Here is a 24,564-nt window from a genome sequence, read left to right as displayed (position 1 = left end):
TTCCTTCCTTGTGCTTCAAACTCACGCTGTATCTTGTGCTACACATTTCCCCAATATAATAATTATTAACTTATAATAATTTTTTATTTACAAGGAGGTACAATGGGTTTGTGAGATTACATAAGATTGGTATTTTTACATTCATGCAAAGCCACTATAACATGCATAGCGTTTCGGGCAGGTCCTTAGTCTAACGTATCAGGTAAGATGAAGAGGTACACTGTAGCAAAATTTTATATCAACATATAACTACAATATATAAATTGACAGAAATGATTACACTGGTGAAGATATATGTCTTAAGTACTAAAATTGGGAAAGTGGGTACTACAAGATACAGTGTGAGTTTGACACACAAGGTAGGAAACTATGAGGATGAATTTACAGTAGGTACTTTTTGGTTTTACTTTTGAATAAGGCGTGGGTTCAACAATTTTTTAATTCATTAGGGATTGAGTTCCATAGACTGGGTCCTTTTAAAAAATAAAAATAATAAAATAAAATGTTTATTCAGGTAAGGTACATGCATACAAGAGATTTTACATAATTTGATCGATGTATAGATGGAGCTAGTATATACAATGCCTAAAGCCACTATTACGCAAAGCGTTTACTGATATGCATAGGAGTGTCTGCGCTTCATGTTCCATATTAGTATTTAATTATTATACAAGCGTAATCACCTCTGTCAATTTATATTGTAGTTATATGTTGATATAAAATTTTGCTACAGTACCTTTGAACTACACTTATGAAAATAATCAACATTATTATATGTACAATATATCTTTATTATAAACATATAAAATAGCAAACCATCCATTAAGCTTCACTACTACTAAAAAGAAATAATAATTATTCTCTTTACATATAAATACAAACGATAAACACATTTCCCAATGTTAAAAAACTAAATCATGAATATTTGAATGCAATACTGAAATTATCAGATATATCACATGCAGAAATATATTCAGAGGGGAAACAATTAATCCATTAAGATGCTTCTTGTATAAAAACATGCAAAAAAAAAACTAAAGCAGTTAAGGAAACAATATACAAATTTATCTTCTGTATAAACACATAAAATTCTATTGTAGTACAGTACAGTACAGTAAAGTATACAGAAATATTGTTGGAAAATAAAAAGTACAACAAATTTAGTTCATGAAAGCTTTAGATACTTAAATCCAGCTGCCGTGAAAACTTTAGATACTTAAATCCAGCTGCCGTGAAAGCTTTAGATACTTAAATCCAGCTGCCGTGAAAGCTTTAGATACTTAAATCCAGCTGCCATAAAAGCTTTAGATACTTAAATCCAGCTGCCGTGAAAACTTTAGATACTTAAATCCAGCTGCCGTGAAAACTTTAGATACTTAAATCCAGCTGCCGTGAAAGCTTTAGATACTTAAATCCAGCTGCCGTGAAAGCTTTAGATACTTAAATCCAGCTGCCATAAAAGCTTTAGATACTTAAATCCAGCTGCCGTGAAAACTTTAGATACTGTACTTAAATCCAGCTGCCGTGAAAACTTTAGATACTTAAATCCAGCTGCCGTGAAAGCTTTAGATACTTAAATCCAGCTGCCGTGAAAGCTTTAGATACTTAAATCCAGCTGCCATGAAAGCTTTAGATACTTAAATCTAGCTGCCGTGCGGCCCTCGGCTAAGATGTGGCACCTTCTTACTACTAACGACTGCATATAATGTATTTGTGTCTGAACCATTAGGGAAGAACATTTGGGCAAGAAGCAACAGAGATGAACACGCTGCATACTATATTTTCATTTTAGTGGAGTTATTTAAAGTAATGCATTCTGAACATTGCAGTGTACACCTGCATTTAGGCAACTTCGTTGTTAACACTAGGCATCTAAATTCACAGTTTTTAATTAGTAATAAAAAGTATATTATTCATCAAATGAGTGAAGAATGATTGAAAATAATAAATACCACACATTTGAAGGTAAATAATAATTTATTACTGATAGAACATAACACAACGAAATTTTGCATGCATTCCATATTTACCAAAAATTATCAGTTTAAGTGAAGAACACAGAACAATAAATTATTCTGTACTTTATACAAGCTTAAACTTTTGAACAAAGATTATTATGTAGAACACAATATATATATATATAGTTAATTGTTTCCCGTAAGAGTTCCCTTTTGAGCTGAAACGACCAGTACATATACTGTAATAATTAATTAGGATTATAAAATAATAAGTTTTATTATTACCGTAATTAATCTAATTAATCAGTTTTGATCTGGAAACTACTTCTGCCGTAATGTATGATAACATGACAGCATACGTAAGTAATTATCAAAAGAAGCCATCAAGCTGAGAAGACTCTGTAACACCAAAAATGTGAAAGCATAATTAGTTATGCTTCCTGTTGCCGGAGACAGGAAGCCTGTACTCAAGCTTATTAATACTCCTACCCTTGGTCAACTATTGACCTTCCATGGGGATGTAACCCACAACAATGTTCTAACTCCTGGTGATCATAAAGGTGCTCAACCCTCTCTTCGGTTCTGGCTGTGAACTGAACTTACGATCCTCGGTTATGAGCTGACGAAGTACAGTAGACCAATGTGCTACAGGACTGTATCAATAACATGCACAAATTGCCCAGTCAATAAAAGTGATACTGTATATATATATATATATATACATACATATATATACTATATATATATTTTGCTTCCTATATATATTTTGTTTTGTTTCTGCTTCAACTCCATTCAACAGATTTTACAAATAAATTTTTTTTAACTTGTAATTATTTTTCCACTAGAAAAATGTTAATGTTAGCAAAATTGTAGTTTTTTTTAACTATCAATTACTTTGTATAGCTTGACTAGCAATATGAGGTACAATATGCTGAAACAAACCTAATCACATTTTATTACATCAAATAACACACGTCCAGAAACTCATTACTTTCTTTTCTTAACCACTTTAGTAAGTGTTTGGCTTTTATTGGATACACTGGCTTCATCTGTACCACTTTTTCTTTTCTTATCATTACCAGATTCAACTAAAGGATTTTCCTTTACCTCTGTATCATCTTTCTGCGAAACACTTGGCTCATCCTCTTTGTTATTTGTCTCAATTTCCTCGCTTTGCATTTTGTCTTCAACTTTCTGACTTTCATCGTTGATTTCCATCTCCTGTTTCTGGAGATCATCTACTTTCGTAATTTTACCGGGTTTCTCAAAGACCTGACTGGGACAGACTACTGGGGCGTGGTGGCGCTTGCCTTCACTCTCTTTGAGTGCTCGCTTGTGTTTGCCAGCGACATGTTTCTTCATGCTATTATATAATTCAGTGCGGTAATCGCAAGATGAACAATGGAACGGATTTTCTTCTGAATGAATGCGCATATGCATGACCAGTGACGAGTGATTTGAAAAGTGTTTTTTACAAACAGTGCACTGCTGATCAAACTTTGGTCGTCCCCATCGCTTTTTCTGCTTCCTCGCAGTCTGAAATGTTTAAAACAATACTTATGAATAAATTTTGTGACCAGGAGTCCTGGTCGACGACCGGGACCGCGGGGACACTAAGCCCCTGAAGCACCTCAAGGTGCTTCCTGGGCTTCCTCTTTAGCAAGCAGCTACTTTGGCAACATCGTGCATCACAAATTGTAGTCACAAAACCACAAAAAAAACAAAGAAAATCGTAAATAAATGCAGAGGGATGCGTGTCAGTGCACGATGCAACAACAACACTGGCGTCGGAGGCGTCTGAGAATTTGCGAGAACCCACGAGACGCAAGGAAGCACCATGTGGTTTTGCTCGTTAATAGAGGTGAAACTCAGTCAATAGAGACAAATTTGCTGCGAGTGGCTCGTTCGTTACTTCGAAATGCTCGTAGATAGAGCCGCTTGTTAATCGAGGTGCCACTGTATTAATTTATAAATGTTTAGAGTTTTGTGAAGAAATGTTTGTATACCTACGGTTGACATTTTCCAAATTGCCAAGTTCAGTCTCCCAGCTTGTCACCAGCAGCGGCAAAAAAGTTGCTTACTGTATATCTATTTGATATACCAAAAGTTCAATTTAATCAAGATAGAAATGCTCTGCAAATCAAGGGTCCCAAAATGTGGAATGACTTTCCCAATCATGTTAAACAGTTCCTCTCTCAACCAGTCTAAGAGAAACTACTACCTAATCAACTCTATGCAATCTACCTTACCTCCTAAATGTTAACCTATACTTTGCTATTATTCAAATCAGAAAAATTGCTATTACTATTCAGAATTATCCAGGAAAAATTCAAATTTTTTTTTTTTTTTTTTTGAGATATATACAAGAGTTGTTACATTCTTGTACAGCCACTAGTACGCGTAGCGTTTCGGGCAAGTCCTTAATCCTATGGTCCCTGGAATACGATCCCCTGCCGCGAAGAATCGTTTTTTTCATCCAAGTACACATTTTACTGTTGCGTTAAACAGAGGCTACAGTTAAGGAATTGCGCCCAGTAAATCCTCCCCGGCCAGGATACGAACCCATGACATAGCGCTCGCGGAACGCCAGGCGAGTGTCTTACCACTACACCACGGAGACCTTTTACCTTTCTTTTCTTGCACTTTTCCATTAGTTTTTATCCCAAAAATGAATGAAAAAATGACACAAAAAGATCAGCAGGCATTACACATTTGTTAACCGATTTAATTTTTTGTTATTTGCCTACCCATCGAAGTGGTCAATGCCAAAACTCTGCTGAACTTTAAAATCCAGCTCGAAAAAATCATCAGGATGAATGATAGGGGGGGGGGGAAGACCTCTGACAAGCTGCCAACATCCTGTCCTCGTCAAGGCCACTAGAGTGTTAATGGCCTTCAGGTAAATTCAGGTAAAATTTTGTGTATTAAACTATATTTTTCTTTGTAAAAAATAAAAAAAAAGTCATAATTTTTCAATTTGAAAATATAAATTAGTAATTTTGCTTAATTAATAATAATAATAATAATAATAATAATAATAATAATAATAATAATAATGCTAATATGTTAAGACTAAATATCAGAGAAATATACATCTGAAGACATTGTTCTAATTGTGACTTGGGCCCTTTAAGGGAGGATAGTGAGAGAGGAAGAGGGATGGATGGAAGGAGATGAGGATGCACAAAGAGGGAGGCGGGACAGGGAAGGATGGGGGTGTGGAAGCAAGGGGGTTAGAGACGGAAAGTGAGGGAGAATGAGTGACAGAGGCAGATGGACATAATAAGGCATGTACTGTAATGCTGTACCAAGAGCAGATATACTCACACTGGGTTTAACTGGCTGGTCTTGCTCATCTGCATTATCCAGCTGTACGGAGTCACCATTGGAGGTCGTTGGTTTAACGTCAGTATTACTTACTGACAGATCATCTCCGTCATCTCCAGCAGTTTCTCCATCTCCAGCAGTTTCACTTGTGCTGGGTTGATTTTTTTCCTCTTTAGCATCAGCATCCAGTTTATCTGTCAATTCCTCTGTTAAATTGGGCAAATCATTTTCTACCTCAGAGGATTTGCCATCTAAGTCTCTGGATATTTCCTTGGCAGTAGTCTGATCATCAGCAAGGGATGAAGACAATTCAGATGGTGTTGATGAATGCTCTTGTGACTGAGCTAATATTGCATTTTGGTTATTTTCTGATGGCTGAAGATCTGATGACTGATCTGATTTTCTGATGACTGTAGATGTATTTTCTGATGACTGTAGCAATCCTTTCACCTCTGAGTGTGAGTCTGGTGGGTGAGTTGCAATTGTATTTCCTGTATTCTCTGAAAGTTGCAGGCTTTCTAGCTGTGAATTTTCTGAATCTAAGTTATTATGGTTATTTAATATTACGCCAGAATTCAAACAGAATGAATTCTGTATTACTTCTGCGGCAGTATCTAAAAGTTGAACAGTAATACCGGAGTCAATAATATCAATAGGTTCCTTTCCATTCCACAAGACGGTAGCCTTGGATACCCCTGGTCTATCATCAGTGATTTTACTTACTCTCGAGTAAATAGCCTTGCCAGCTAGAGTATTTCTCCTTCCTCTGTTACAGCCTCTGCCTCTTCCAGTACCAACCTGTGCTGTTGGGTTTTGTTTCACCGAATAATAGCCTCCTCTACTTACAGCGTGTGGCATTTTGTTAAACCTGCCTCTTGAACTGCCAAAATTGAATCTTCTATTGCCTACATTTTCTTGTCTCAATGAAGGTGTACCCTCATGTGCTTGAGCATTACTTGTAATATATTTTCTACCATGTCCTCCTCTCAGACCCGAAGGCACACGACCTCTTTTTGAACCAGTGTTGTCACCGGCATAATAGCTTCTGTTAGTAGGGGAAGGTCCACTTGCAGCTTGCTTCTGCTGATTTGGGAAAGAATTTTGAGAAGTTTTACTAACTGATGTTGGTGAAAACTTTGAAGGAAATGAATCAATTTCAATTATATCTGGATCTGTAATTGGTGATTGTGATGGAACCTCAGTTGTGGTTGTTTTATTGAAATGTCTGCTGTCTTTAGGTGTAGAAACTTTGTTAGATGACTGTATAGGTGTTAATGAAATAGAACTACTGGAAAAAAGCCATGCAGGGATATCCAGTAAGGTATTGACACTACTTGAACTAATCACTGTTCCAAATTTCTTGAGTTTCTTCATTAGGCTTTGATTTTCACCATCCTCCTCGACAACTTCCTTTTGCTTCTCTTGTGAGCTTTCATTTGACTTTTTACAACAACAACAATGAGTTTTTTCCTCCTCATTTCTTTTATCCAAAGGTTCACTGCTAACCCTTGCCTTACCTTCACCGTTACGTGTCATCTTATCAGTATAGTCACCGATGGTCGCTTTACACTTTTTCTCATCTAACACCACCAGTGAAAGAGAAGGCGGAAGACGAGCTTTGAGTACTGACAAATCATTATGTTTGGAATCATGCGAATTATCTGTATTAGGACTACTGTGTGGGCAGCTGGTCAGGCCCAACACACTTCGATCCTGCTTCGGGAATTTTGTAGTCTTAAGAGAATGTGAGGCATCACTTGACCTTTCTGTACCACTACTACTATCTAGGGATTTGTTCTGAATCAACAAATTTTGTTCCAATTTCATGAGTCCTGGAGTTTGCAGATGCTCTATATCTAACTGTTTTGCAGCTTTAAAGAAACTTAAAAGCTGGTTTTCCTTAACAATAGCCAAATTGCCATATATAAAGTCCAGTATACAAGACATTATATATGGATCCATGTCATTAATCACAACGACACGTGATGATTCATCCACGAAAGACTTCCTGAGAGTGTTGCTGAAGGCGCTTATAATCAAGCGGTGAACATTAAATGTGTGGTTTTGTACCACTATGCTGCCATCAGTCAGATCTTCCTGTAAAATGGAATATCTCTGTTATACTCCTACTATTTAAACCCTTAATTTATTACTCCCATAATCAAATATACAAATTATATATATATATATATATATATATATATATATATATATATATATATATATATATATATATATATATATATATATATATATATATATATATATATATATATATATATATATATATATATATATATATATATATATATATATATATATATATATATATATATATATATATATATATATATATATATATATATATATATATATATATATATATATATATATATATATATATATATATATATATATATATATATATATATATATATATATATATATATATATATATATATATATATATATATATATATATATATATATATATTGAGTTATTAAAGTAGTTCTTCAGGTCTTTTTAATTATACAGTCATTACTGAACTATCTATAGTTATTAATCATTAGCTCAAATTTGCCTATGTTTATTATTCAACTTTTCTTTGATTTCATTTTTTACCTAGGTTGCCTAGCCTTGCCATGCTCCCTTACTCCATTGTACCCCTGGCTTTGCCTGCATCTCAAATTGCAAATTGTTACTTACAGTGTACCTGTGAGTACTCGTAAGCAATCTACCTCATTTTTGCTCAATTTGTTTTTTTTTGTTCTTCTTTTTGTATTGCTTAGTCTTGCTTATATTTTTTGTTTTGTATTTCCATATCTTGTGTTTTGTATAGTCCATGTTTACATGTTTTTTCTTTAATCTCATTAATTGCCTAGGTTGCCTAGCCTAGCCATACTCCCTTACTCCATTGTACCCCTGTAAGCCCCTTTTGTGTTTGTTTTGTACAGTATTGTGTATATTTTTTTCCCTATTTTATAGCTTTTTTCTACTTATTTCTGATTCTACAATCATCAGCTTTTATGCAGTCAAGTATAGACCCAGAACTTAACCTCTTATCCACTATCTATGACAATAATCACTTTAATGATCTAAATTGCAGATATTTTGCAGCACATGATGTAAACAATGTATTAACTCATAATCACAATATCTCTGTAATCAATTTGAACGTTAGATCCCTAGGTAAACACTTCGATGATGTTAGTGCCTTGATTGAAACTATTGGCAACAAATTCTCTTTTATTATACTTACTGAAACATGGTTGAAAGAGGATACTACTCAACTCTTTAACATGCCTAACTACTCAGCAATTCACAACTGTCGTCAACTTCAGAGAGGTGGTGGCACTGCTCTTTACTACCACCAAGAACTAACATGCTTAAAAGAAATTAGAACTAGAGACTGCTATGGGGAGTATATCTTCGCCAGCTTCAGAGTCAAGGGTGCTGAGTCTGTCCTGTCTGTGGGTGCAGTCTATAGAATTCCCAACACTGATGTGTCTGTATTCAACTCAAACCTTAGAAATCTAATACTTGATAACAGACTGAACAAAAACCACCTAATTATCGCAGGGGACTTTAATATTGACCTCTGCGAGCCAGAACACCCTACTGCTGTTAGCTTCCTCAACTGTATGAATTCCTGCCTCCTCATACCCTTAATCACTAGACCTACTAGAATCACTGATAGCACTGCCACGACTCTAGATCACATCTGGACCAACATAACCTCTCCGCTTACTTCAGGTATAATCACCGATAGCACTACAGACCACTACCCCACATTTCTCTTAACTAACATTAGCAAACCACCTCTAGAAACAAGGGAGTTAAGCTTTAGGCTGCACAATGAAACTGCTATAAACAATTTTATAACTGCTGCTGATAATGTCAACTGGGAGTCCGAGTTAGGTAACATAGGGGACATCAACCTAGCAGTGCAATCTTTTCTACAAACTACTCTTAGCCTTTATAACACCCACTGTCCTAGGCTTACAAAACAAGTCACAAGCAAAAGGCTTAACAATCCTTGGCTTACAAAGGGAATACTGAAATCCATTAACAAAAAACACGACCTTGAGAAGAAGTATAGGTTAGGAATTGTCTCCAAAGAATTCTCAAAGAATTACTCATTATTGCTAACTAAGATAATTAGACGAGCCAAAACTAATTACTACGAAGATAAATTTACTCAAATAAAGAGCAACATTAAACAAACTTGGAGCACAATTTCACAAATATTGGGATCAAAGAAATCTTTAAATAACAAACCGACTCTCCTGTCTAATAACGATGGTCAGCTTTCAGCCTCTGATTCTGCTATTGAGTTCAATAGGTTCTTCTCTTCCATTGGTTCATCCCTTGCAAATGATATTCCATCTTCCAGTACTGACATTAAGGACTATCTTACAGGTAACTATCCACAGTCTCTGTACCTAAAGCCTATTAATTCCACTGACGTCAATGAGATAATCCTTTCCCTTAAAACCAAGTCTAGTGCCCTTGAGGAGATACCAACTTTAATATACAAAAAAGCCTCCAGATCTTTAGCCCCTGCTATTGCTTTGCTCTTCAACAAGTCACTTGAACTCCAAACCTTTCCAGATATTCTAAAAAAAGCGAGAGTAACGCCTGTCCACAAATGTGGTGATCCCACAGATGTTAACAACTACAGACCTATATCAATCCTGCCAAACTTGTCAAAAATTCTTGAAAAACTTATATACAAGCAGCTTTACTCATATCTAGCCAAACTCAATATACTTAGCCCTTGCCAATATGGCTTCAGACCCAAAAAAAGCACTAACGATGCACTCATTAGTATGCTTAACTCGATTCATACAGCCCTTGATAAAAAGGAGCTCCCTGTTGGGTTATTTGTGGACCTGCGTAAAGCTTTTGATACTGTCAACCACCATAACCTTCTTCTTAAATTACATCATTATGGAGTCAGAGGGCACTCCCTACAATACCTCGAGTCCTACCTTACTGACAGGCTCCAATATGTTTCTGTGAATAATACAATTTCTCCCACCCTACCCATCAACATTGGTGTTCCTCAGGGCAGCATACTTGGCCCTCTCCTCTTTCTCATCTACATTAATGACCTTCCAAATGCCTCCCAACACCTCAAACCAATTCTATTTGCTGACGACACAACCTTCATTTACTCCAGTCCTGACCCTCTTGCTCTAAATGCCACAGTAAATACTGAGCTAAATAAAGTCCATCATTGGCTAACTGCCAACAAACTCACCCTTAACATTGACAAAACCTTCTATATTCTGTTTGGCAATAAATCCTCTAGTCTTATAAATCTCAAAATAAACAATACCCAAATTTGTAACAAATTAGATGGCAAATTCCTTGGCATTCTCATTGACAACAAGCTGAATTTCCAGGGACACATTCTAAATATATCAAAAAAAGTTTCAAAAACTGTGGGCATTCTTTCTAAGATCAGATATTATGTACCACGCCCTGCTCTGGTGACTCTCTATTACTCCCTTATCTATCCTTATCTCAACTATGGTATTTGTGCTTGGGGTTCTACTACCCAAAATCACTTACGTCCTCTAATTACCCAACACAAAGCCGCTATTAGAACAATATCCAACTCTGGCCCCAGACATCACTCGGTACCCCTACTCAAATCTCTTAATATGTTAGATATTAAGTCACTGCACATTCTCTCATGTGTATTATACATATATAAAACGCTAAACTATAATGCCAATCCTGATCTTAAAAGCTTCATAGAAGGTTGTAACAGAACCCATGAGCACCACACCAGAAATAAATACAGTTTTGATATTCCTAGAGTACGTCTTAATCAAACTAGAAATGCTCTGCAAATCAAGGGGCCCAGAATGTGGAATGACCTTCCCAACCATGTTAAAGACTGTCCCTCTCTCAACCAGTTTAAGATAAAAACTAAACACTACCTAATAAATTCCCTGTAATCTACCTCACTCCTCTATTGTCAACCCATGTCTGTTATTTTCTTTTTTTTTTCTTTTTTGTAATCAACACTGTTTGTCAACCTATTGTATTTGTGCTGCTTTTTCAGTCATGTTCCCCCTTTTTTTTTTATCTTTATTTGTATTTGTTCTCAACATCTTTTATTCTTTATGCTCAATTAGTATTAAGTTCTAGATATTAATGTTTTTCTTGCCCGAAACGCATTGCGTAATAGTGGCTTTAGGCATTGTATGTACTAGCTCTATCTATATATCAATCCATTAATGTAACATCACTTGTATGTATATACCTTACCTGAATAAACATCTGAATCTGAATCTGAATCTATATATATATATATATATATATATATATATATATATATATATCTGAAATGTTATTAAGAGATAACAATTCTTTGTTAAGTTTTTTAATATACAGTCTACAATATATATATATATATATATATATATATATATATATATATATATATATATATATATATATATATATATATATATATATATATATATATATATATATATATATATATATATATATATATATATATATATATATATATTGTAGACTGTATATTAAAAAACTTAACAAAGAATTGTTATCTCTTAATAACATTTCAGATTAGAAGCATATTAGAGAATCAAGTGCAGTAGTGTATTGTATCAAATCCACCAATCACTGAAAGTTGCATAAAAAGTGAGAGCTGCAGTAAGAACAAAAAATAACCAAACCCTAGGAATAATTAAGCATACCTTTGATTTTAAGGAAAATTAGACAGTAGTTACTCAATTGTATAACTGTCTGGTGTGCCCCTCACTTGGATTATTGTATTAAACTATGCCGACCTTATCTTCAGAAAGACATAGCTTCTTCTGAGAGTTCAAAACCAGGCAAAAAAATCACTCTGGAACTCAGTCAACTTTCATACCAGGTATGGTTGAGGGCCACAGGGCTAATACTGTAACACTGCAAACCAGAGATGACAGGGCTGATGTCATCAAAACTTTTAAAATACTGGACAATTTGGAGGATATTGATCCAGACAACTTCTTGAAAAGGTCAGATGTAACACAAACAAGGAGCAATGGTTTCAAGCTCAACAAGCCACACTGTAGGAGAGAAAACCCATGGAACTACCTACCCACCAAAGTTGTAAATGCCGAAACACTGCTGAATTTTAAAATTCAGTCTGAAAAATCATCCGGACGAATGAGGGAACCTTCGATTAAGAACAGGCTTACATTTCTTCTTGAAGCCACTAGAGAAATTGTGGCCCCTCAGGTAAATTCTATTTCATAGCCCAAAATTATGTTAAACAGTGGCTTTATTCACTGCAAGTTTGGCAAGGGATCCAACTTTTATCATGTTCTTGCAGCCCGGTGTGCAGGGGATCAACAACAGTTTGACTGTAATGTATCTTTATCATTTATCAATTCTGATTGAAATTACCTACTTAAAATTATCTGCTAGATTAAGGACCTGCCCGAAACGCTGCGCGTACTAGTGGCTTTACAAGAATGTAAATACTGTACTATCCAATGTATTCTCACATAACCAATGTACCTTCTTGTATATATATAAATAAATAAATAAATAAATAAATAAATAAATAAATAAATAAATAAATAAACTGTGACCCTTCATTAAGAATACATATACAGTACTGTATATCTATGTTTGGCTTTGGAGACAAGCATATTAGAACTTCAGTGTACATAATTTGCAACATTTCTTAAAAATTTTCATCTTAAATAAGTTACATTACATCTCATGTTATTCAGCATTACTAAAAAAAAATGTACTGTACTAATTAATATATTACTGTACATTACATTACTGTACTGTACATTAATGTTTTTCCTGCCCGAAACGCTGTAAGTAATAGTGGCTTTAGGCATTGTATGTACTAGCTCCATGTATAAATAGATCAAATTATGTAAAATCTCTTGTATGTATGTACCTTACCTGAATAAACATTTTATTTTATTTTATTTTTATTTTATTTTAATTAAAACATTCACAGCAATCTTAAGATCTGCCCAAAATACTACACATTAGTTGCTTTATAAAAAACCAGTGTTGAATGTAATGAAATGCCATTTTCTGGGTGAGACCCGGAGGCTCCCCAGAGCTATACTGGGCTGATGTGTATATAATAGACCGTGGCAAAAGTCAATGGATGTAGCTCTTAGCCTACCAGGACCATGTGCGAGAACCTGGCATCCTCAGAGAGGCACAAGGAGAAATGGCGTATAGACACTCCCTGTGTAATTGGAAGCATCTATATCTGCCATCTACCAAGTTAGGCAGGAATCAACAACAAACTACAGCTGGTGAAAAATTGCTAATTGAAAGCCAAACGAGTAAGCAGAACTTCCCAATCAGAAAACAAGCAAACAAGCATAACGTCACCACAGCCACCGCGCCATTGTCTGCGCAACCTCCTCCCTCCCCGGGAGGGGGAAGGAGGGGTCCCAGACGTCCAGTGCCGGGTACGTACCCAACCCCAGTTCTGAGGCTGTTGTGTTGGCTGGTGGTCAATTGACTCTGGCTCCAATCCTTGAGCAGTGCTATACCTCGTGGTGTTGTGTTGTAATGCGGTGGTGTGAGAGTCAAGAGTACAGGGGCTGCATATGCCTAAGGATACTCTCCCTAGGTGCCCTATTAGTACTGCCCTAGTAGTTTAGGGTTATCTTCCATAAGCCATTCAGGAACTACCTCTGGAGGGTTCTTTTGCTGCTCGGTGATTGCCTGCCCTTGGGGTCAGCTGGGGTTGTCTTGAGATGATTTCGGGGCTTAGTGTCCCCATGGTCCGGATCTCAACCAGGCCTCCTTTTTGTTACACACCCCCAGGAAGCAGTCCATAGCAGTTGTCTAACTCCCAGTTACCTATTTACTGCTAGGTGAACAGGCACATCAGGGTGAAAGAAACTGTGCCCATTTGTTTCTGCCTCCACTGGGGATCGAACCCGGAACCTCAGGACTACGAATCCGAAACGCTGTCCACTCAGCGCTGCCCGTGTTTGACCTTGGGTAACAATTTAGTGTCGTTCGCTGACTGGGGCACAAGATACTGTGCAGCTGTCTCATATACGCATAATGGCCGGTTCTGTTTCCCCTGGAGACGTTGTGTTTTTTTTTTTTTTTTTTTTTTAGGCTGGTGGGGGTCTGCCTTGTGTGGCTATAGGTCCACTTCTATTTTTGGTGGCCCTCCTCATCTAGGCCCGTTATTGTACACATTGCAGGGGTTCAGCTTTTAGTTTGAATGCTTGGTAGCTCTGAGATACCGGTTAGCAAGACCTTGCCTGGGCTTCTCTTAGCAGTCAGCTTAAGGGCCCTGGAAACCCACATTGGGGCTCATTGGTCCGATGGAGGAGTCCTCTGAGTCCCACCTCGCTCTGTGCGAGTGTGAAGGTGGCTCTGTACCCTTTGGCACAGGGTGACGTTCACTGCCTTTTTCTCCACCATGCCGCCTGTGTGGTCACTGACACCTTTGACTCGGGGAACTGAGGGGGTCTCTCCAAAGAAAAAATAGCAAATGCCTACTATGAAATCACTGTAACCTTTGATATTTTTTTAAATAAAATATTATTATTAATATTAAAGATTATATACAAACAGCTGTTTAATTCCAACCTTGTAACATTTATTTATTTATTTCTGTATTTATATACAGGACAAGAAGATACATTACCTGCATGATGAGGTTCTGGGAGTTGTTCTACTCCCCAAGCCCAACCTGAGGCCAGGCTTGACTTGTGAGAGTTTAGTCCACCAGGCTGTTGCTTGGAGCAGCCTGCAAGCCCACATACCCACCAAAGCCCGATTGGTACAGCATGCCTTGAAGAAAACTATCTAGTTTTCTCTTGAAGATGTCCACAGTTGTTCAGGTAATATTTCTTATGCTCGCTGGGAGGATGTTGAACAACCGTGGACCTCTGACGTTTATAGTGTTCTCTGATTGTGCCTTTATGGCACCCCTGCTCTTCACCAGTTCTATTCTGCTTTTTCTTCCATATCGTTCACTCCTGTATGTTGTTATTTTACTGTGTAGATTTGGGACCTGGCCCTCCAGTATTTTCCATGTATATATATTATCTGATATCTCTCTTGTCTCCTTTCTAGTGAGTACATTTGGAGAGCTTTGAGACGATCCCAATAATTTAGATACTGGTACTTTATCGCATCTATGTATGCTGTATATGTTCTCTGTATTCCCTCTATTTAAGCAATCCTTTCTGCTCTGAAGGGGGAAGTGAATACTGAGCAGTACTCTAGACGGGACAGCACAAGTGATTTGAATAATACAACCATTGTGATGGGATCCCTAGATTTGAAAGTTCTCTTAATCCATCCTATCATTTTTCTGGCTGACGCATTATTTGCTCGGTTATGCTCCCTGAACGTTAGGTCATCAGACATCATTATTCCCAAATCCTTTACATGCTGTTTTCCTACTATGGGCAGATTTGATTGTATTTTGTACCCTGTATTATGTTGACAAATATACATTTTTTTTTTTTTTTTTTTTTTTTTTTTGAGATATATACAAGAGTTGTTACATTCTTGTACAGCCACTAGTACGCGTAGCGTTTCGGGCAAGTCCTTAATCCTACGGTCCCTGGAATACGATCCCCTGCCGCGAAGAATCGTTTTTTCATCCAAGTACACATTTTACTGTTGCGTTAAACAGAGGCTACAGTTAAGGAATTGCGCCCAGTAAATCCTCCCCGGCCAGGATACGAACCCATGACATAGTGCTCGCGGAACGCCAGGCGAGTGTCTTACCACTACACCACGGAGACTGCTAGACATTGACATTGGGTTGAGGGTACTGCACATAACATTGGTATTCTTACATTCTCATAAAGTCATTAACATGCATAGCATTTTGGCCAGGTCCTTAATCTCATAAAAAGTGAAAGTATTAATAGGCGCACTGTACTATAATTTGAGTTCAACATAACATAATATAGTAGCAAAATTTGAGTTTATTATAATAACTACAATTTAAATTAAATAAATAAAAAATAAAATAAAATGTTTATTCAGGTAAGGTACATACACACAAGAGATTTTACATAAATTGATCGATTTATAGATAGAGCTAGTACATACAATGTCTAAAGCCACTATGACGCAAAGCGTTTCGGGCAGGAAAAACATTAATGACTAAAAACTTAATACTAATTGAGTATAAAGAATAAAATGTGTTGAGAACAAATAAAAAAAAGATAAAAAGGGGGGAAACATGGCTGAAAAAGCAGCACAAATACAATTAAGTCGACAAACAGCGTTGTTTAAGAAAACAGACATGGGTTGACAATAGAGGGGTAAGGTAGGTTACAGGGAATTTATTAGGTAGTGCTTCGTTTTTATCTTAAACTGGTTGAGAGAGAATTGCTAGGTAAGAATTGATGGGAGTGATTACACAGGTGAAGTTGGGAATCTTAAATACTCAAATTAGTGAAGCAGGTAGCACAATAATAATAAAATTAATAACAATAATTTATTCACAAGAAGGTATAACTGGTTGGTGAGATTACATAATAATGATATTTGTATATTCTTGCAAAGCCACTAACACGCATCAGATCTCAGTAAAGTGCCACTAATGCAGTGTTAGTTTACTTGATCTATTCAGTATTCGATGAAAATTAATTCCCAATTATCCACTTCATTACCCTCTTAAAAAAAAAAAATTTATATTTCAACTCACAAAAACCCTCCTACTTAAATATTCATCAAAATGCTTCACATGTACTTAAGCCTAAATTATTTACTGATGGCAGTACCTGTAGTACAATAGTTTGTCTTCAGATTACAACTGAGAGAACTTGGGATTAATCCCCAGGTGGGACAGAAACAGTTTGGCACTGTTTCCTTTCACCTGATGCCTTTTGTTTACCTAGCAGTAAATATGTGCCAGGAAGTTAGCCAACTGTTATGGGTTGTATCTTGGGAAAGCCAGAAGTTTGACCTTGGGGGGGATCCTTGATACAAGCCTAAGTACAGGCTTCTTGTTCTTCGTTAAAGGGAATTATTATTATTATTATTTAAAACATAAAATTCTCAGGAGAGTTAACAGGTATCCATCAGTGAACAGTAATCTGTTCAAGGACAGATTATTTGGAATAGATGGTACACAACCACTGATGGAAACTGTACACTGAACAAGAGCACACTGATGGAAACTGTACTCGTGTTCAAGACCTTTTGTGCTTGCTCTCTGTTATCTGAACGATTACAGAGGGCACTACTGCAATTAAAACTTGTAAACTTACATTTTTACGAGATGCACGAATGGCAGAGAGCAGATGCCCCTCGTATTCTGGCACCGACACTTGTACAATTCGATCTTGGCATTCTTCCTTTTTCAAATGGCCACTACTATCTAGGGAGCTCCAATCATCTAGAAATGGGTCAGAGTTGGTGGAGGTATTTTGCGTTATCTCATTCTGCGTTGATAAGGAGTCCGATTTTGGTTCTGAAGCCATTTTCATATACCTGTCTTGTAAGAAGTTGACTAAGTAACTATTTTGCACATAGGGGTTGAAAATCCTAAAAATATTGTATCTTAAATTAAACTCATTAATACTTACCAAGCATCAACCAGCATGACCATTGTAAATTAATCTTCCAGACATGCAGCACCCTCACTGAAATCTTTAAAAAGATAAACATTCTATTTTTGCAGACATTTTCCTGTGCTACATCTACAAAACCCTATAATGCAATGTTAAGAGCCCTGTAGTGCAGTGGTTTACATTGTTGACTCACAACTTAGGGTCCTGGATTTAGCAGTTCTCGTGGCGAAGTAGTAACACACTTGCCTGCCGTTTCGCGAGCGTTTTGGCTTAGGTTCGTATCCTGGCCGGGGAGGATTTACTGGGGGCCAATCTTTAGTTGTAGCCTCTGTTCACCCAACATTAAAATGAGTACCTGGATGTTAAATTATTTTTCACGTCGTATTCCGGGAAAAATTAGGATTAAGGACTTGCCCGAAACACTATGCATGCTAGTGGCTGTACAAGAATGTAAGAACTCTTGTATACTATATACTATATACGATAATGATAATAATAATAATAATAATAATAATAATAATAATAATAATAATAATAATAATAATAATAATAATAATAATAATAATATTTTATTTAGGAAAAGTACATACATAGATGCAGTTACAAACATTCTGATTATTTATAGGCAGAGCTAGTACATACAAATACCTAAAGCCACTAATACGCATAGCGTTTCGGGCAAGGTGTGGAAGAAAAAAACTTAGAATAAAACTTAATAGTAATTGAGCTTAAAGTATAAATTCGATTGAAAGAAAAAATAAAAGATAAAAAAGAGGGGAACATGGTACAAAATAGCCAATAAACAAGTTGGTCAACAAACAGCATTGTTTAAAAATAGTAAGACATGGGTTGACATTTAGGGGGTAAGGTAGGTTACATGGAGTTAATTAGATAGTACTAAGTTTTCATCTTGTGCAGTTTTCATCCTTTCATCTTTCATCTCAAAAAGAAAACAACATGATGTGACAATGCACACTGAAGCAATTATACACAGCACCTTGGAACAGAATCAAACAAAATTCTGCATTCCTATATCCCTCTTAATATGTAACAAATAAGCCCTTGTGTCTCTGAACTCGCCTATTGCCCATTTTTTTAATTTTTATAGAAACCGTTAAAGGATAAACTTTACTTACAAATGAAGTCTGCTTTTATCTTATACAGTACTGTATAAACCAAAAAATACCTAATTTCATCCTCATAGTTTCCTTTCTTGAGCTTCAAACTCCAATGGTATCTTGTAGTACCCACTTCCCCAATATTAATACGGTACTTAAGATATGCTGTATCTTTACCAGTGTAATCACCTCTGTCAATTTATATTGTAGTTATTTGTTGATATAAAACCATGCTACAATGTACCTTTTCATCTTACCTGATATGTTAACTAATGCCAGCGCTTATTCACTCAGTTACCTATATTTCACCTTTGGTATCTGTGCCTGGGGATCCACCATCCTTTAATTACTTAACAAAAATTAGCAAATAGAACAATCATCACAAATTTCAGTCCCAGACACCACTCTGCTCCCTTACTGAAATCCTTGAACATGTTAAATATTTATCAAGTATCTGCACATACTCTCAATTATTCTCTATATCTATAAAACTCTGAATTGCAATGCCAATCCTGGTCTTCAGCGCTTCCTAGAAGGCTGTAATAGAACTCACAGTCGCCACACAAGAAAACAAGTATCTATAAATGAATAATAATAAATAAACGTTTATTTAGATAAGGTACATACATACAAGAGATTTTACAAAGATTGATCGATTTATACATAGAGCTAGTACATACAATGCCTAAAGCCACTAATACGCAAAGCGTTTCGGGCATGAAAAACATTAATGACTAAAGCTTAATACTAATTGAGTATAAAGAATAAAATGTGTTGAGAACAAATAAAAACAAAGATAAAAAAGGGGGGGAACATGGCTGAAAAAGCAGCACAAATACAATTAGGACGACAAACAGCGTTGTTTAAAAAAAAAACAGACTTGGGTTGACAATAGAGGGGTAAGGTAGGTTACAGGGAATTTATTAGGTAGTGCTTTTTTTTATCTTAAACTGGTTGAGAGAGGTACAGTCTTTAACATGGTTGGGAAGGTCATTCCACATTCTGGGTCCCTTGATTTGTAGAGCATTTCCTAGTTTGATAAAGTCGTACTCTAGGAATATCAAAACTGTATTTATTTCTGGTGTGGTGCTCATGGGTTCTGTTACAACCTTCAATGAAGCTTTTGAGGTCAGGATTGGCATTACAGTTTAGTATTTTATATATGTATAATACACATGAGAGAATGTGCATTGACTTAATATCTAACATATTCAGAGATTTGAGTAGGGGTACCGAGTGATGTCTGGGGCCAGAGTTGAATATTGTCCTAATAGCAGCTTTGTGCATCTCGAGTTCATCTCTTTGATATTCCTAGAGTGAGATTCGACCAAAGAAGAAATGTAATGTAAATCAAGGGACCTAAATTGTAGAATGACCTCCCAAATGTAATTAAAAACTGTACATCTCCCAACCAGTTTCAATGAGACTAAGATATATTTACTTAATATCATGTAATTATTATCCTATAATGAATTCCATGTAACTAGTTTCACTCACATTTCCCCTTATAATAAGTTATTTTTGTGTTACTCTTTTCTTAGATTGTTATTTACTGAGTACAGTATTATGTACTCTCTGCATTTATTGTCATCTAATTTGATATATTTCTTTGTTAAAGTGTTTACTCATGTCCTTTATGTTCCTGGTTCATGTTTAGTGTTGGCCCCAATGACCTTAAATTACTACAGTATATTTACTATACTGTTCTATACATACTTGCTACTATGTTCTGTTATGCTCCAAACAAAATATTATGAGAAAGATTTCAGTTGCTTTTTTAAACTACATCCTGTATTTCTATTCTGTCATTAATGTAAATAAGTTCCTGTACTATTGCTACAACTATTGACTCCATATTGTAGCTTCCTACTTCCATATCCTTAAACTGTAGTTTCCTACCTTGCACTTCAAACTTCCACTGTATCTTGTACTACCCACTTCCCCAAGCACTACCACTACAGGAGCTACACAATCTACAAAGCCACTATTACACAAAGCGTTTCGGGCAAAAACATAAAATAAAGACTAAAAAGTTGAACAAAGGTGTGAGGGATAAAACACTTAATACTACAGAAGAAATAAGCTAACATAATGAGAACATTCATGGAAAATAAAAAATTAATGCAAAAAGGTGACACTTAAGGATGACAGGCATAAACTATTACAATGATAATATAATAATAATATTTTATTTACAAAAAGGTACAACAGGTTAGTGAGATTACATAAGATTGGTACAGTATTTTTACACTCTTGCAAAAGCCACTAACACGCATAGCGTTTCGGGCAGGTCCTTAATCTAACATATCAGGTAAGATGAAAAGGTACATTGTAGCAAGGCTTTATATCAACAAATAACTACAATATAAATTGATAGAGGTGATTACAGTGGTAAAGATATACTGTACTGCTATGTTCATTCTTTGTACACACATTCTTTTGAATAAACAGTGTATTGTAAAGTGGGATTGTGGTGAAGGGTAAGGAAGGTGGTGAAGGGGAGGGAAGGTAGTGAAGGATGAGTTTACCAGAATAAACAATTTAATTTGATTTGATTTGTGGGATTGTGGTGAAGGGTAGGGAAGGTGGTGAAGATGGTTACAGTGATAGTTTGCAGTGAAGAGAGTTACAGTGATGATGCCCATATACTGTGTGGATAGTTACAATGTTGAAGGTTTTATGTAGTGTGAGATAATTAGTGATGAAGATTATGTGTAGACCAGACCACAAACTAGAAGGTGAAGGGACGGCAACATTTCGGTCCGTCCTGGACCATTCTCAAGTCGATAATCTTGAGAATGGTCCAGGATGGACCGAAACGTCATCGTCCCTTCACCTTCTAGTGTGTGGTCTGGTCAACATAATTTAGCCACGTTATTGTGACTCATCGCTTGCAAGACTATGTGTAGTTAGGATTTGTTACTGTAAGCCAGACTTCACTTCCCCCAAAGTAACTGTTAAGGTAATCACCCATTTTTAGGGTTTCCCATTGTTAGGGTCAGAAAGCCTGTTGTGCTTATAAAAGTTCACAGGTCTTGGCCAATGACTGACCAGAATGCAACCCACAACAGTTGCCTAATTATCAGGTACCAATTAGGTAATTGGGGTACCTGATAATTAAGCAATTATCTCTAGGTAAACAAAGACATCAGCTGCACGCTAAGTGAAACATGCCCAATACATTATCTTGTCATTTCTGGGTATTCATATGCTCCCAATATCTCATCCTGTCTGGGAATTCACATGCCCCAATATCTCATCTTGTTTGGGAATTCACATATCCCAATATCTCATCCTGTCTGGGTATTCACATACTCCAATATCTCATCTTGTCTTGGAATTCACATATCTCAATATCTCATTCTGTCTGGGTATTCACATACCCCAATATCTCAACCTGTCTGGGTATTCACATGCCCCAATATCTCATCCTGTCTGTGTATTCACATGCTCCAATATCTAATCCTGTCTGGGTATTCACATGCCCCAATATCTCATCCTGTATGGGTATTCACATGCCCCAATATCTCAACCTGTTTGGGTATTCACATGCCCCAATATCTCAACCTGTTTGGGTATTCACATGCCCCAATATCTCAACCTGTCTGGGTATTCACATGCCCCAATATCTCAACCTGTTTGGGTATTCACATGCCCCAATATCTCAACCTGTTTGGGTATTCACATGCCCCAATATCTCATCCTGTATGGGTATTCACATGCCCCAATATCTCAACCTGTTTGGGTATTCACATGCCCCAATATCTCAACCTGTCTGGGTATTCACATGCCCCAATATCTCATCCTGTCTGGGAATTCAAACCAGGACCTTTAGTTGTGAACAAGCTACATCATGGAGAACCATGCATTCAGTATATTGTATAGTGCTTACCCGTTCTTATGAAGAACATTACCTTCATAAGGCCAGCTGTATCACCAGTGCTAAAAATATTACCTTCAAGGCCAGCTACTTAACTAACTCATCAATGATGTAACTTGTTTTGCTAGACAAATATAATGGGGTTCAGTTTCTGAGTCCATCATGTGCCTCTTGTAACATTTTTCCTACCCCCTATAGGATGGATATTGGGTCCACTACTCCTTGCAGTATAGGTATTGAGTCACTACTATTGACATGATACCACTTACAGTATGGGTATTGGGTCCACTACTACTTACATGATGGATATTGGGTCTACTATTACTTACATGATAGATATTGGGCCCCACTACCACTTACAGTTGAGGTGTTTGTTGCATTCACTACCAATCATGAGATGGGTATAGGGTCCACCTCAGTGAACTGTAGTGGACCTCAAATCCATCCTGTGATTGGTAATGGTTCAATACCCATCATGTGAGTGGTAGTGGGTTCAATACCCGTCATGTGAGTGGTAGTGGGTTCAATATCCATCCTGAGTGGTAATGGGACCAATACCCATCCTGTGAGTGGCAGTGGGCCCAATACCCATCATGTGAGTGGTAGTGGGCCCGATACTCAACTTGTGAGTGGCAGTGGGTCCAATACCCCTCCTGTGAGTGGTAGTGGGCCCAATACCCCCTCCTGTGAGTGGTAGTGGGCCCAATACCCCTCCTGTGAGTGGTAGTGGGCCCAATACCCCTCCTGTGAGTGGCAGTGGGCCCAATACCCATCATGTGAGTGGTAGTGGGCCCAATATCCACCCCAGTGAGTGGTAGTGGGCCCAATACTCATCATGTGAGTGGTAGTGGGCCCAATACATATCCCGTGAGTGGTAGTGGGCCCTATACCCACCCCGTGAGTGGTAGTGAGCCCAATACCCACCCTGTGAGTGGCAGTGGGCCCAATACCCATCCTGTGAGTGGTAGTGGCCCAATACCCACCCTGTGAGTGGTAGTGGCCCAATACCCACCCTGTGAGTGGTAGTGGGACCAATACCCACCCTGTGAGTGGCAGTGGGCCCAATACCCACCCCGTGAGTGGTAGTGGGCCCAATACCCACCCCGTGAGTGGCAGTGGGACCAATACCCATCCTGTCAGTGGTAGTGGACCAATACCCATCCTGTGAGTGGTAGTGGACCAATACCCATCCTGTGAGTGGTAGTGCCCCAATACCCACCCCGTGAGTGGCAGTGGGACCAATACCCACCCCGTGAGTGGTAGTGGCCCCAATACCCATCCTGTGAGTGGTAGTGGCCCAATACCCACCCCGTGAGTGGTAGTGGCCCCAATATCCATCCTGTGAGTGGTAGTGGCCCAATACCCACCCCGTGAGTGGTAGTGGCCCCAATACCCATCCTGTGAGTGGCAGTGGGCCCAATATACCCTCCTCCCTGTGAGCAGTTCGTCCTACCACAAGCATGCCCATACAATGCTAACAGGAAACAGAAAGAGCTTCAAACTTAACAGACCACAGTGTAAGACAGGGGGGGGGGACAAAAAAAATAGATAGAAAAAGGAGGCAGCAGCTGAATATAACCTCTTATTCCACCTTCGAGACTCGTGGTGGGCCGCTGCTATCAGCCATGGCGGAGATAAGACAGGTCCTGTGCAAGACTCCGGCCGGCATGCATGCTCTTCACCTCCCAGATACAACCCAGCCAGC

General features: G+C 37.4%; 1 protein-coding gene across 1 annotated transcript; it reads right to left on the bottom strand.

Annotated features, from left to right (window-relative positions):
• Positions 1 to 61: 61 nt before the first annotated feature.
• Positions 62 to 24,564, bottom strand: LOC123758329 (uncharacterized). Its single transcript, XM_069322658.1, has 4 exons — positions 24,439 to 24,564; positions 17,559 to 17,781; positions 5,286 to 7,382; positions 62 to 3,494 (listed from the first exon to the last, which is right to left on the bottom strand). The coding sequence occupies exons 2-4, from the start codon at positions 17,775 to 17,777 to the stop codon at positions 2,946 to 2,948; spliced, it is 2,865 nt and encodes a 954-aa protein (XP_069178759.1). The 5' UTR covers positions 17,778 to 17,781; positions 24,439 to 24,564; the 3' UTR covers positions 62 to 2,945.

This window comes from Procambarus clarkii, chromosome 11, assembly GCF_040958095.1.
Source record: "Procambarus clarkii isolate CNS0578487 chromosome 11, FALCON_Pclarkii_2.0, whole genome shotgun sequence".
Classification (NCBI taxonomy): domain Eukaryota; kingdom Metazoa; phylum Arthropoda; class Malacostraca; order Decapoda; family Cambaridae; genus Procambarus; species Procambarus clarkii.
This window is presented reverse-complemented; position numbering and strand designations above follow the sequence as displayed.

Bases quoted from the DNA above. Each gene is read 5' to 3' on its own strand.
- LOC123758329 (XM_069322658.1), bottom strand. From the start codon at position 17,777: ATGAAAATGGCTTCAGAACCAAAATCGGACTCCTTATCAACGCAGAAT. The intron at 7,383-17,558 runs GTAAGTTTACAA...TCCATTTTACAG, and splicing joins TTCGTGCATCTCGTAAAAAT to GAAGATCTGACTGATGGCAG. The intron at 3,495-5,285 runs GTGAGTATATCT...TAAACATTTCAG, and splicing joins ACCAGCCAGTTAAACCCAGT to ACTGCGAGGAAGCAGAAAAA.